The 13,303-nt window shown below is 39.7% G+C and overlaps 1 protein-coding gene across 1 annotated transcript in view; it reads left to right on the forward strand.

The window, feature by feature from the left end:
• Window positions 1–13,303, forward strand: part of ctnna2 (catenin (cadherin-associated protein), alpha 2) — a 462,098-nt gene that overhangs the window by 443,818 nt on the left and 4,977 nt on the right. Inside the window, exons 12-16 of the mRNA XM_016491151.1 lie at window positions 864–1,064; window positions 1,139–1,215; window positions 7,217–7,330; window positions 9,914–10,095; window positions 10,880–10,985. Coding sequence (XP_016346637.1) covers window positions 864–1,064; window positions 1,139–1,215; window positions 7,217–7,330; window positions 9,914–10,095; window positions 10,880–10,985 — 680 coding nt within the window. The remainder of the gene's footprint in view (window positions 1–863; window positions 1,065–1,138; window positions 1,216–7,216; window positions 7,331–9,913; window positions 10,096–10,879; window positions 10,986–13,303) is intronic.

Consider the following 13,303-nt stretch of genomic DNA (forward strand, 5'->3'; position numbering starts at 1 on the left):
GTTCCCTGAGTAGGGAACGAGACACTGCGTCCTCTAGGTTTCTTGCCATGCTGCGGACGCAAGCTTCAGACGAAGAAGTGAATGATGTGTGCTCCCGGAGCCTATTTATACTATAGTCGCACCAGTAGTGACGTCATGGCTGTCGCCGGCCAACGAGTTGGTGTTTTTTTGTATGCTTCAGACACGGGTCACGACGAGGCGTCCCCCATGGCGACCCCTAGAGGACGCAGTGTCTCGTTCCCTACTCAGGGAACCATGGTTACATAAGTAACCTGAGACGTTATTTTGAGTCTCTTGGAAAAAATATTCTGCAATTGTTTGTTTTTTTTCTCAATTTAATTTCTAACATGTTATGCTTAATTTAAAAGCCTCCATACATGACAATGTATTCTTCAGCTGCACTGCTTTATACAAATCTAAACAGGAGACAAATAGGAGAAATAACAGCCTTATTAAGAAACCAGTGTTTGTTTAGGTCCACCCAGTGATTTTTATTTTATTTTTTATTTATTTATTTTATTTTTTTTTTAAGCTACTGGCCTGTTGTCTTGCAAGTAGTTTTAGAAGAGCATTGGAACGGTTAGAGCCCATGCTGTAAAATATTCAGTCTGTTTTTGTTTTGTTGTTGTTGTTTTTTTCTTTTTTTCCCGAATCATAACCAAAAGGTGTTTATTAACATTCAGAAAATGTTGACCGTTAAACTAATTATTTTAACAGTTGGATACTTAAAAAAGGGATGTATTTTATGTTTTAAACTTGCTACTTTTTAAACTTTTTCTTAATAATATTCAATGCATTAAAAAAATGTCACATTTTAGTAATACTTGAATGTTTCCTCATTGTTTTATCTCATCTCTCCGCAGAGAACCACATTCTGGAAGATGTGAATAAGTGTGTGATCGCCCTGCAGGAGGGGGATGTGGACACCCTGGACAGGACAGCAGGAGCAATCCGGGGCCGAGCCGCTCGTGTGGTACACATTATTAATGCTGAGATGGAGAACTATGAACCTGGCGTCTACACGGAGCGTGTTCTCGAGTCCATCAAGCTCCTCTCTGAGACAGGTAAGAACAAAGATCACACATGCACCTGGGTCCTGATCTCGTCTCATGCTCACTAAGGCATGAATCTATGGTAGTGATGGACAGAGGAGACCAGGAAGCTCTTGGAAGAAGGAAGTTAGAGGAGAGAGGGATAGACAGACGAGAAAAGATGGTGAGGCCAGAGATACCACCTGTTCCCTCCTCTGGCACTCATCCTTTGCTCATTCATTTTTCATCTGTTTTCCCCCAACCCCTCCACCTTTGACAGTCTAGTGCCAGCTTTCAAGAGGCGGCAATTTAGACACTGACAGACAAGGCCAAGGGCCAAAATATACCAAGTAATGCAGAGATTTGTGCATAGCCTTCCCAGTGCTTTCAAGACACAATATCTGACAGGAACCAAAAAGGCTGCTGTCTTAGGTGTTAATGTGTGAGAAACATCTCTCAGCCTGACACTTTTTGATGTAGTTGTTCCGTCTAAATGCACTTCTACGATTGTTCGGAATCAACAAATGGAGGCTGGCTGGAAAATGAGCACTCAAAATATTATTCTGGCGTCGGGGCTTTGTCCTGCCTCCCTTGTTGTGTCTAAAACATTACATTAGACTATTTTGACAGCTGGCTTTGTTTAGAAGAGTGAGCGGAATATGAGAGGAAGAAAATAACAGTCCTGCTTTAAGGGTTGGTGCTGCAATATTTTTGTTATCATAAATTACTGCTTTAATCATTTTATTACATCTAGTTTGACAGTAAGGACAAAATAAACAATGAATATTTGTGACTTCTGACCAGCTGAATGTGTCCAAATTGATCTTCCCTAGTTCTTCTCATTATCTTCCACTCATAATGTTTTTTGTTCCTTCACATCGCTAGAACATTTAAATGAAGCATTTAGATTTCTCTGTCAAAAACAGCATTAAATTAAGTCAAAGTGACGTGATAATGAGTGGTCTGGTGATTTGACTTTAATCACTTTAGTCAGTAGTCACTTTACACTCAGATCCGATCCGCATGGTCATATATTGAGCTGCATTCATATCAAATCGTGTTGGTGCGTTTGCATTGTATCCTGATTTGCATAGTTCTTATCGCACTGTCAGTTGGAGCAATTCATTCTTAGTGAATTTCCTAATTTTTGTGTATTGTATCATTCAAACCTTGAATTGAACATGCCTCTATTAATCCACGTTGGAGAGTTGATTCCATCATCTGTGTTACACTGCTGCAAAATGAGTCATGTACTTCATGTCACTTATCCACTGAAAAGTATGAAACATTATATTTAATTCGCCGTTTCACCTACCTCTTAATGAGGACCAAACACAAGCATTTCATAACCGTCTTCAGTAAATTGAAAATAAACCACCTACTTGTCTTTTTTTATATAAAGGGAGCACACTCTTTTCCGGAAATCACAAGTTGAACAGTTAATGCTCGCTCAGCTTGAATGTAAAAAACTGTTATGCTAGTTGCTTCAGCAAAACCAAGAGAAATATCTGCATGCTCGATTGAGAGTGATAATTTAATTGTGAAAGGGCTAGACGCCCAGACTAGCTCTCATCTTGTCTGTAGTCACATTGATGAGGTGGTACTTTTCATTTGATTTCACTTTTTCTCTGCTTTTGTCTTTGTTTTGGGATGTTGTTGCCACCCAGGGCTGTCGTCAGGGAAAGGGGTAACTGGAGAAGTTGTTCCAGGCCCTTTAATGAGATGGTCCCACTGAGTTCCTCTGTAATATAGCCTACTCATTAGGCCCAGGGGAGGGCGGGCCACCCATAAAAATGTAGTCCCATGCCCTGTGAACTTAAGTGACAGCATTGGTGCCACTGCATTAATGGAATTGAACTATAAAGCATTGCAGCATTGCTTCTTCTAGACCTTTCATTATTGCACAAGACTTGGCATGCAAAATTTCAATGAATTTTTGAAAGTTTGCAGGTTTAGGCCAGACATAGCGTTGGGGTGGGGGCTTAGCCAATTAGCATATTCGAAGTGAATAGCATCTGAATGGGTTTTCCATTTAATTAAGATGTTTGCCACTCAACTAAGTGGCTTTAATCAGCTGAATAATGGAGAAAATTTACAGGTGTAGTGTACAGTTCCAGTGGGCAATTGGAGTAAAACAGCAGGTACTGCTCTGCAGTTTTGTGTCACGACAGATGCTTTTTTTTGTCAGTTTGAATCACTCACAACTCAAGGTCAGGCTATCATGCTAATGAATTACTAAGTTAGTAAAGACTAGCTGTTCCATTTCCAACCGTGTCTGGCACTTTCTTATCAATTTCTTCAACTTTTTGGTTTAGTTCCTTATCGGCAGATGGACATCTTTTAGCCTAATTAGAACATAAACTTTATCCTGTTTTTCCCCCCAAGCCAGTGTACATATAACAGAAGTGCAGCTGGTCCGAAGTCTGTAAAGATACACCGCTAAAGGACCTTCAGCACATAGTGCTCACAAATCTCGAATCGTGTCCTTGAGCTTGAAAATCAATAGTCTAATAGCAAAGCTGTGATGACTTTCCCCTCTCTCTTTATCCTTTCCATCCTCTTCCCGATCCAAACTAATCTTCATGCAGGAAAAATTACCTCATCATTAAGGTTATGCTCAGGCTCCCAGTAGATTAAAAATGAGAAATATGGCTGATGTAATAGTGCCAAGTAGAAGGCAGCAGTAGCAATACTGTCATGGAGTATGGCAGAGTGAGTAGGGCTCATGCCAAAGGGTGACCATGCAGAGATGAAATATGGCCACCTAATCACTACCCTCCGTCTAACACACACACAGACTCACACATGATTTTTATGGCAAATATAGTGTTTCACTGACAGGTTGAAGGCCATGTTTGCTCAGGTACCAAAAAAATAAATGATTTCATACAGCCAAATGACCCCACAATGACCCCACAAAAACTTTCCTCAGCATGTCACGACCCAAGAGTCTGCTTGGTTAGACACAGGAGGCAGCGCTTGTAGAAACAACAAGGATAATAGAATTAGTCAAAGCCTGCCTACTACAATGAGTCCAGTATTTTGTTATTGAAAAAGAAAACATAAGAAAAAATGCAGATCCTAAAGAAAGGGCAGTGCTAACTAATTCTACAGCCTAAGGACCAAAATGTAAGTGAAACCAAAGTACAAGTGACCTCATTGTTGTCAAAGGAATTCCTTCTCCATTTCAAATTACTTGCAGTGTGTTGTAAGACCTATTAGCATTAGGAATGTCTCATTGCTTTTTCAAGTATTTCATTTTGAGCCCATTAGGCTGGTCCGACCTCAGCCTCTCAAACAGAAAAACCCAGTTTGAGCATGCATTATACAATTCACCTCAACATTGTGCAATATCTGAAAACACCATTTGAAGGCTCATAGAACAGATCTGACTGCTTGCTTGCTTTATCTGGAGTTAAACACTTAAAGAAAATAATCCCTTCCAACATGGTTTTTATTAGCTCCTTTCATCATTTCTCACTGGCCTGAGTTAAATTTGCTCCTCACTAGCAGCAACTTTACTCATTAATGGCTTGAAGAACATTTAAATATTTATATTTAAAAGTCACAGCAAAATTCCCCTAAGCTCATTTTACGCCTCTCCAATAAGTGGATTAAAATGAATTAAATATGTATTAAAGCAAGATGGGGTTAGAAAGAAGAAAGGAAATCAAATAAAGAGCCTTTACCGCAGCTTTTTGAATGTTTTGCATAATTTTATATTTCTTAAAGTATGTATTCATTTGAAATTCAAATCTGAACTTGTCAATTTAAGAAGGCAAATAGGCAAAATGGCTGTCAGAGAGGATCCTATACTGGTCCCCTTTTAAAGTTAATCTCAAGTCAGATGCCTGTAATCAAAACCATCATGAAAAATCACAAGTCCAATTTTTCCCTGGAGATCTGCATCCGCTATTATTGTGAAAGGCTCTCTGGGCTTTGATTTGGTTAGATGGCTGAAGACAGCACTCTAGAATTTTCTTGTCACAGTAGTGTCCTCATAAGACCCACATTCCCCACGGAGAAGTGTTCCTTGGGTCATAATATCCTAGTTCCTGGCTTTTAAAAGACTAGAGACCTTCCCCTCCTTGATACATTTGTTGAATATTTTAAGAGCATCACTTTGGAGGTTGCTCAAGGGTTTAATACGAGGCTTTTTACTGTGCCCATCTTTTTTTCATCATCCACCAAGTGGTCCTAGGCATTGATATGAGTGTGACTTGATGTCAGGGTTAGATCACAATATGGTCTCCCTCCACCAGTGACATTGCCATGGAAACGCAAGACTTCGGATATTTCCCCCTTCCTCGTCGAGTATGCAGGCAGGTCATTCAGTGTCAGGTCTGGAGGTTGAGTGTAAATCAGTGGGCTGCGGAGCACAAAGGAACATACTTTTTTGTGCAGTCCAGTTGGAGAAATGAAATGATCAGCTCTATTATTTACTCTGGAGTCATCAAGGTTTAAAGCTTAGGATTCACAATAAGGTTGTCGGAGCCCTCTAAAATGATATTAACATTTTATATTGACATTTCACATAAATTAAATGTACTTACAAGTCCATTCACTGTCACGATGTAGGTTTAGCCATAAGTATTTTGTCAAAACGGTTACACCAAGGGTAAGTGGTCCGAACACCTTTGTACAGTGTAAACGCTGAAACACGGCTCATCATGAAAACAGATCAAACTGATGTCACATTAGTAGACCTTTCCCAACCCTCTAGCTGCACTCAATCAATGTCTGTCAACATTGTTCGTACTCGACTCTTGTCTTCGTCAAACAATCCCTTACTGCAGCCAGCATTTAGTGCCCATTACTGAGGAACAAGACGGAGGGTGAATTGAAGGAGGGTAAAGTAGAAAGTGACGTAATTATTATTATTATATTATTAGTGTCTAGCAATGCCTCGGCTCACTGATAGTCATGTGTTCCCAGCAAGGTGAAGTGGTTAATTGGCAAACATAGGGCGCCCCTTCCACTTATTTTCAGGGTGACATTTTCTCGTCTTGCTCCATGTCCTCGGGCCTGACTGACAGGGAGGAGACGGCAGAAATAGATGTGCCTGCCTGAATTTCGACACTTAGCTTCTTAAGATCACAGCTTTTAAGGTTTGAAAATAGTACTGCTCCCAGAGTAGAAGTGAAATGAAAATTCCACCGTTATTTGTCAAGGATTGTATCCCGCGAATCAAATCAAGATGGGTTTGTGCACAAATGTACATTCCTACTTTTATGTCTACGTGAAATCTCTATCCACTGGGATCTCCATTAAAACACATAACAAAGAACAATTTGCCAGTTTGCAGTAAGTTACTTAGCTGATTCGATCTATAGTATATCTCAATCGGTAGTTAGTGCCACTGCCGCTCAGAGTGTCTGAAACAGTGGCGGCTGTCAAGATACACTGTCTTTTCTTTGTCTCCAATTTGCTCATTAGGCAGTTGGTGAGACTGATGTTGAAACTACTGGTAGGCAGAATACAAGAAAACAGATCACATCTAAACCCCGAAAAACCTACAGGCCTTTCCCCCTTCACATATTGTTTGATCCCACTTTAAGAGGGAACATCTTTTTTTATTACTCACAAGAAAGCCAAAAGGGATTTGAAGAACAATGATGCAAGTCACTTGTAACTCAAACTGTGGGACGAATGAATTATTTAGTGAGATTTGACTGGTTTAATGGTTGACACGTCTTTATGTTGGATCAGAGGTCTTTCGCCCCTCATTGTGTGGCAACGCACAGCTGCTCCTGATGTCTGCCAAATGTTGTGTCCCAAATTGTCAGCAAGCTGGAGCTCTAGGACAAAGGACATCGGCACTCTAGTAGAGTACCTTTAAAATATAGATGTAAAGTTTAAACAAGGCAAAAGGTTGTTGACGACAGAAACCCACAAGTTAATGTCTCTCCAGACCAGTTTTGAAACTGAAAGTAAAAATGAAATATAGGAAACCTTAAAAGGAATAGCTCACTCAAAAATGTATCACTCACTGTACTCACTCTGTCATCCCAAACTCAGTATGTGCAAAATGTGAATTTGAAATAACCTACTGATTGCTCTTTTCCAACAAATAATAAGAAAAATACACTTTTTTTATTTTTTTTATTTCTTCAAGTATTTATCTTTTCAGTGAAACACCACAAAGGTGTGACAAGAATTGCTTTTTTTTTCTTTCTCTTTTCCAGACTCCAGAAGAGTTGGAAGATGACTCTGACTTTGAGCAAGAAGACTATGACGCCCGTAGCCGCACCAGCGTCCAGACAGAAGATGACCAACTTATTGCTGGACAGAGCGCAAGGGTGAGTGACTCCTACGTGACACATGAGCATCTCCTGTTCCTGCTGTCATTTCCAGCAGGTTTACTTTCACAATACAAAACACTTATCACTCCACTGAGTGTGTCTGCTGTAAAATTACATGTAGTCTCAGAATAACAAGAGGGCCAGTCACTCAAGTGCATGCACACAACAATGTGTCTTTCACTTTTTCGACAATGAGACATTATTTAGCCTCTGCTGCAAATGATGGTGTGAATGTTTTTTTGTAGATTTTCGTCCCTCAATACTCAACACTGCAGTTACAAAGTATAAAATATACATCCTGTGACGATTACACTTTACATCAGTTCTGTCACATGGCATCTAACATCTTTATATATTTATTTATTTATTTCAATATTTAACATAGCAGGGGAGCAGACGCGTATGTTAAAGTCCTCCATATATGAACATTTTAGGTCCCAGTTTAATAAAAACTCTCTGAATAGACTGTAACTCTGTAAATAAGGTTTTATTGAAGCCTATTGAACTTCCTACGTAAGGGCATTTTAAGGCATGTATGCTCTCAATGCAAAAACACAGATTCTAAGGCAGCACAAGTATCCTTATTGAAGAAGGAAATCTTATAATTATAAATCTTAATATAATCCCCCTTAGTGTGCCTGTGTCAGCCGGCATTTGACGGCAGAGCTCACTGGGTTTTGAGGCTTAATCCACATTAGTGTATGTGTTAATAGTGCACAGTGGGCTACTTATGAGACATTAAAAGAATATCAGTATGTAGCCGTGGAGTACCACTGACTCTCACACGCAAATACACACCATCACTCAGTTTGATACCAATTACTCTTGAGAGGAAATTATCTTCCATGAATGAGAGGAAATGATCATTTGTAAAGAACTTGAAAAAATGACCGTGGAAAAACATTTTGCTCAGTAGTAAACTCGGTTCAGTGTAGTTCAAGTAGCATTTTAAGCATAGATTCTGAATGTTACATTGAGTGAATGTGTTTTTGCAAATCAAATATGCGTCACTACTGTTATATTGATATAGTCTGTGACTTTAAGTTTTATGGATTTTGAGTTCTCATAAGAGAGAAATAAGAGCAGCCATTTGTTCACTGACTCACACTTTCAGACAGACACATAGAAAACGCTGCTCTATCTCTTAGCTCCATGATAGGATAACAGTGCTGATAGGTCAGCCATAAAATTGAACTCCGGTATCTAGGCCACTTTATTTCAAATGAGAAAAATTAAAAAGCTTTTCTGAGGGATTTCTAATCCAGAAGTGCGCAGACGTTCAGCACACAATATGAGTGTGTTGAATGAATCGGCACCGGTGCGTATGGGGAAGGATTTGTTGGAGCATTAAGCTGCCTGCACCCTCTCTTGTTATCGGTTAGGAGCCAGAGAGATTTGGGATAAGTGAATTCTGAGCAAGGCAAGAGGAAAAAATGTGCTCTCTTCCTTCTATTTACCTTCCTTCCATACATCACATCCACGTTTAGGATCAGAGGAGTTGGGATTAACCAAGCAGCAGCTCTTTAATGCTGATTGGCTGCTTCAAAGGTATGTAAAGAGCTGATTGGCTCTTGGGATGGGTATGTTTCTGACTGGATCCACAGGTGGTAAAACAGTGTGGTAATCAATTCCAAGCTAAAACGAGACAACCTTAAATTTAAAATTTTAACTTTAGTCATAACCAAGGAAGCATTTACAATATAATCCTTTCAACCGCTTTTTCAGATGCCATCGCACAGTTATATGGGACATTTATGCAGCAAAAACATGCTTATCCTTATATTTTTTCGGACACAGCCACCGTTGCAACAGCCCTCCATTTGAAATGCCCAGGAGTGCACACTATCTGAAAAAGAAATCATATTCATCTTTTAATCACATTTTCTCAGAGGACTTCTTTTCTTTTTAGTGTGTAATTGCTTGTTAAATAAACAAGCAAAAAGCTACAAATCTTAAATGAGCAGCTGGCTCTTAATTAGCTCTTATGTTATGACATCCTTTGGCTATGGTGGCGTATCTCCACTAAATTCAGACAAAACTGCAGAAAAGATAATCTGATGGCACAGACTTTTGCGAAACCTTCCTCGGTAATCACACACTTGATGGCATCCAGAGTCCCCTGCTTTGGTTTGGTCCGTCCGCTCTGACAGAATGTTGAACAAATGCATAATTCATTGACTGATGTAAGAAGTGAGGTAATTATACATTTATCTCACAAATAATACTGCGCCTTAACGGTGCCTGTGACCTTGCAGATAGATTAATGCCCTTTCGGACTGGCTCAGAATCGCTACAGAGCGAGAATTTATTCCTTGACAAGGAGAGGGGGAAAGAAAAGAGAATGGATTTTCTCTTTATGAGCATGAGATGTCATGGGGTTCCAGAAGGTCTTATGATTAAGTGTTAAGTTTCAAAACCTTATACAGAGGCATTTCAGTGGGGTTAAACCAAGTCAACCTAAATGGAGGGTACTTTCTTTTCAAACTTTTAACCAGAAACAAGGGCATGTGTTGCAAAAAAAAACCTTTTGTGACGTGTCTAATTGATCTTTATCTTGTGTCTTATCACTACCCCCCATAGGCTATCATGGCTCAGCTGCCTCAGGAAGAGAAGGCCAAGATTGCCGAACAGGTGGAGAGCTTCAGGCAGGAAAAGAGCAAGCTGGACGCAGAGGTCGCCAAGTGGGACGACAACGGAAACGACATCATCGTGCTGGCCAAACAGATGTGTATGATCATGATGGAGATGACTGACTTCACTAGGTACATCCATTCACATGTCAACAACAAGAATGCTGCAAACATTTAGATAGATAATATAAATGCAGAGGGTTCTTGTATCAACCTGAAGGGTTCTTTTTGTGATAAATTACATATTCATTATTCTAATTGTTTTTTTGCTCCACACTCTCTTTCCCTTTCAAAAGGTATTAATCAGTGTTGGGGAAAGTTACTTTTAAAAGTAATGCATTACAATATTGCATTACTCCATAAAAAAAAGTAACCAATTGTGTTGCTTAGTTACGGAACGTAATGCATTACATTTCTTTTGCATTACTTTTTTGTCACCTGGGCTTGCTTATTCGTTTTTTAATAACAAAAAACCCAAAAGTTATATTTTTGGCAGCTGTGTAAGAGCCCTTTCACACCAAAAATGAGATTAATAAGCCGCAGGCTGAAGGACAGGTGTGCTGTCAGTGAATCAATATTTTCTTGGAAATTTAAAAGTAATGCGTTTGTTGTAGCCATTTAAGAAAATTTATTTTTGTTTTATATTTATGTTAAAATAGTATTTGTTCATGTTTTGTTTGGGATTACGTAACTTGCGTTACTTGTAATATATTACCCCCAACACTGGTATTAATATAAAGGTACTAATATGAACTTTTTTTCTGACAGTGTAGCTGCTTGTGTTTCTTTAGTTTCTTCTGATTTGGGATTTGCTAGAATATGTTGGGGGGTTGCTTGCTTTCTGTGCAGCTTGCGTTCTGCCCATTTTGAGGAATCAGCTAATAGAGTAACAATCTGGGTTTTTGTGCTATTGCAGAGGCAAAGGCCCTCTGAAGAACTCCTCTGATGTGATCAATGCTGCAAAGAAAATCGCAGAAGCCGGATCCAGAATGGACAAGCTTGCCCGTGCCGTGGCTGACCAGGTCAGAATACCCCCTTTTTTCCCACATTTATATCTCTATGAAGATGTGAGATCAAAGCCCTGGGTTGTGTTTAATATAATGAGCTCCTATGAGGTGTTGAATTTATTATTAGATAACCATCTTCAGGACCTGCTGACTGACACTTTTTAACAGTTAATCAACTCTACTACTTGTAAAGAAAAGAAAGGCTAAAGATGTGCCTATGAGTGCGTCAGTGCATGTGTTGATGGCAGCTACTATATCATGCACCATTTGGTTCTTTCCTGCTACTGTATGTAGTGCACTTTCATGTTCTCATATGCACTTCTTTTCATAGTTTTATTTGCTCATAATTAAGTAACCATATGGATCATCTGCAGAGGCTTGGTTGTGAATTTGAAAATTGTTGGAAATTAGCCAAACTGTCTACCACCCTGCCTATTTGGGTGAGAAGATAAACTTGGTAGTGAGGGCTGAAAGACTCGCAGAGTTGTTTGTGGTTTTAGTCAAAGGCAAAATGTTGACTTCTGACTGACGGGTAAAAGCAGGTATGACGTCAGCTTCGTTGCTGTCCAACTGACAGGCCATGGTGAGGGCAACTGGTTTGTGTGCAGACACGTTTAGACTTCTATCTTTGGTAAACAACAAGGATGTAATGAGAGCACATGCCAAGAACATGACAGGGAATAAGAGAGTATTAAGAGACAAAATAAAAGGAGATTTAGACTAGCAAGCTGCATGTTGACATTGCTTGGTGGAGTCACACAGGTAGAGCCGCGGGTCTTTAGAGAAGCTTGGTCTTTACACAACAAGGCCTGCTACTGCCGCTACAGCGTTGACCGCTCAATAAATCACCCGACTCCACCTCCCTAATTAACTGCTACTCCAATAGAGAGTTGCATAGATGATGTATTTTTGTAGGCCAAAACCCAAAAACTAGCATTTAATACTACTGGATCCATCGTGTTGAAGTCAGTGGGTTTTTGTATGGACTTTTGGTTAAATGACTGTAATGATAAATGCTTCTACAACAGAAGATAACTTCAGTAATTTATTATTTATTTATTTATTTAATTATTTTAAAAAGGTGGTTGCTAACATGTGGCTAAATGGGGCTGCAGAGATTGGAAAAATCCTACTGGGAACCAGGGTGATGCTAACTTCCAGGTTGGACTACAAGAAATATATCATCACTGTAGCACTCTATAGGACTGCTATATACCACAGTACTAACTAATTAGCCAATCTTGCGTTACAAAAAAACTACAAGTTTTTGTTTTATCCAGCTGCTCTGTGCAACTTATAACATCCAAGTGAAAGATATAACACCAACATTTCGGAAATAAATAAATAAATAAATAAAAAACCTGAATCACTGAGGTAGAAAAAGAATCACCCCCCTACTAAAAATTACTTGTAAACTCAATCAGGTGTAGCTAATCACATTCTCAATAGCGCACAAAGCTATTTGACTTACAACTGTGATCAGCTCTGGTCATTTTGACTAGCTCAGCATGAAAAGAGCTTTCCTGGAGCATTTCAGTCCTTGGTAGTGCAACTGAAGCAAACAATCAACTATGGATGGCAAGGCACTGTCAAAATATCTCTGGGATAAAGTTGTGGACAGGCACAAATCAGGAGATGGATACAAAAACATTTCAAAGGCTTTATCAATGCCTAGAAGCACAGTAAAGTATATTATTTAGAAATGGAAGTTATTTGGTACAGCACAGACCCTCCCTGGATCAGGAGGTCACTCCAAACTGAATGAAAGAGCCAGGAGGAAACTGGTAAGAGAGGCGACCAAGAGGCCTACAGCAACTCTATAAGCAGCTGCAGGAATTTATGACAAAGAGTGGCCATTGTGTGCATGTGACAACAATTCTCCACAAATGTGGCTTGTATGGGAGGGTTGCAAGAAAAAGCCACTCCTCAAGAAAGGCCACATGCAGCCACGACTGAGCTTTGCCGAAACACACCTTGAAGATTCGGAGTCAGATAAGACTAAAATTGAATTATTTGGCCTCAACACCAAACGATATGCCTGGCGGAAATCCAATACAGCTCACCATCCAAATAACAGCATTGCTACAGTAAAGCATGGAGGTGGTAATATCCTGTTATGGGGGTGTTTCTCTGCAGCAGGGACTGGAGCACTTGTCAGGATAGAAGGCAAAATGGATGGGGCAAAATACCATCACATTTTTGAGGAAAATCTGCTTGTCCTCTGCCAGAAAGTTGTCATTGGGAAGAAGGTTTGCCTTCCAACATGACAATGACCCAAAGCACACAACAAAACTGAGCACACAGTGGTTGAAGGAGAAAAAGGTGAATGTCCT

The sequence above is a fragment of the Sinocyclocheilus anshuiensis genome, unplaced genomic scaffold, assembly GCF_001515605.1.
Source record: "Sinocyclocheilus anshuiensis isolate Anshui unplaced genomic scaffold, SAMN03320099.WGS_v1.1 scaffold322, whole genome shotgun sequence".
NCBI classification, from domain to species: Eukaryota; Metazoa; Chordata; class Actinopteri; order Cypriniformes; family Cyprinidae; genus Sinocyclocheilus; species Sinocyclocheilus anshuiensis.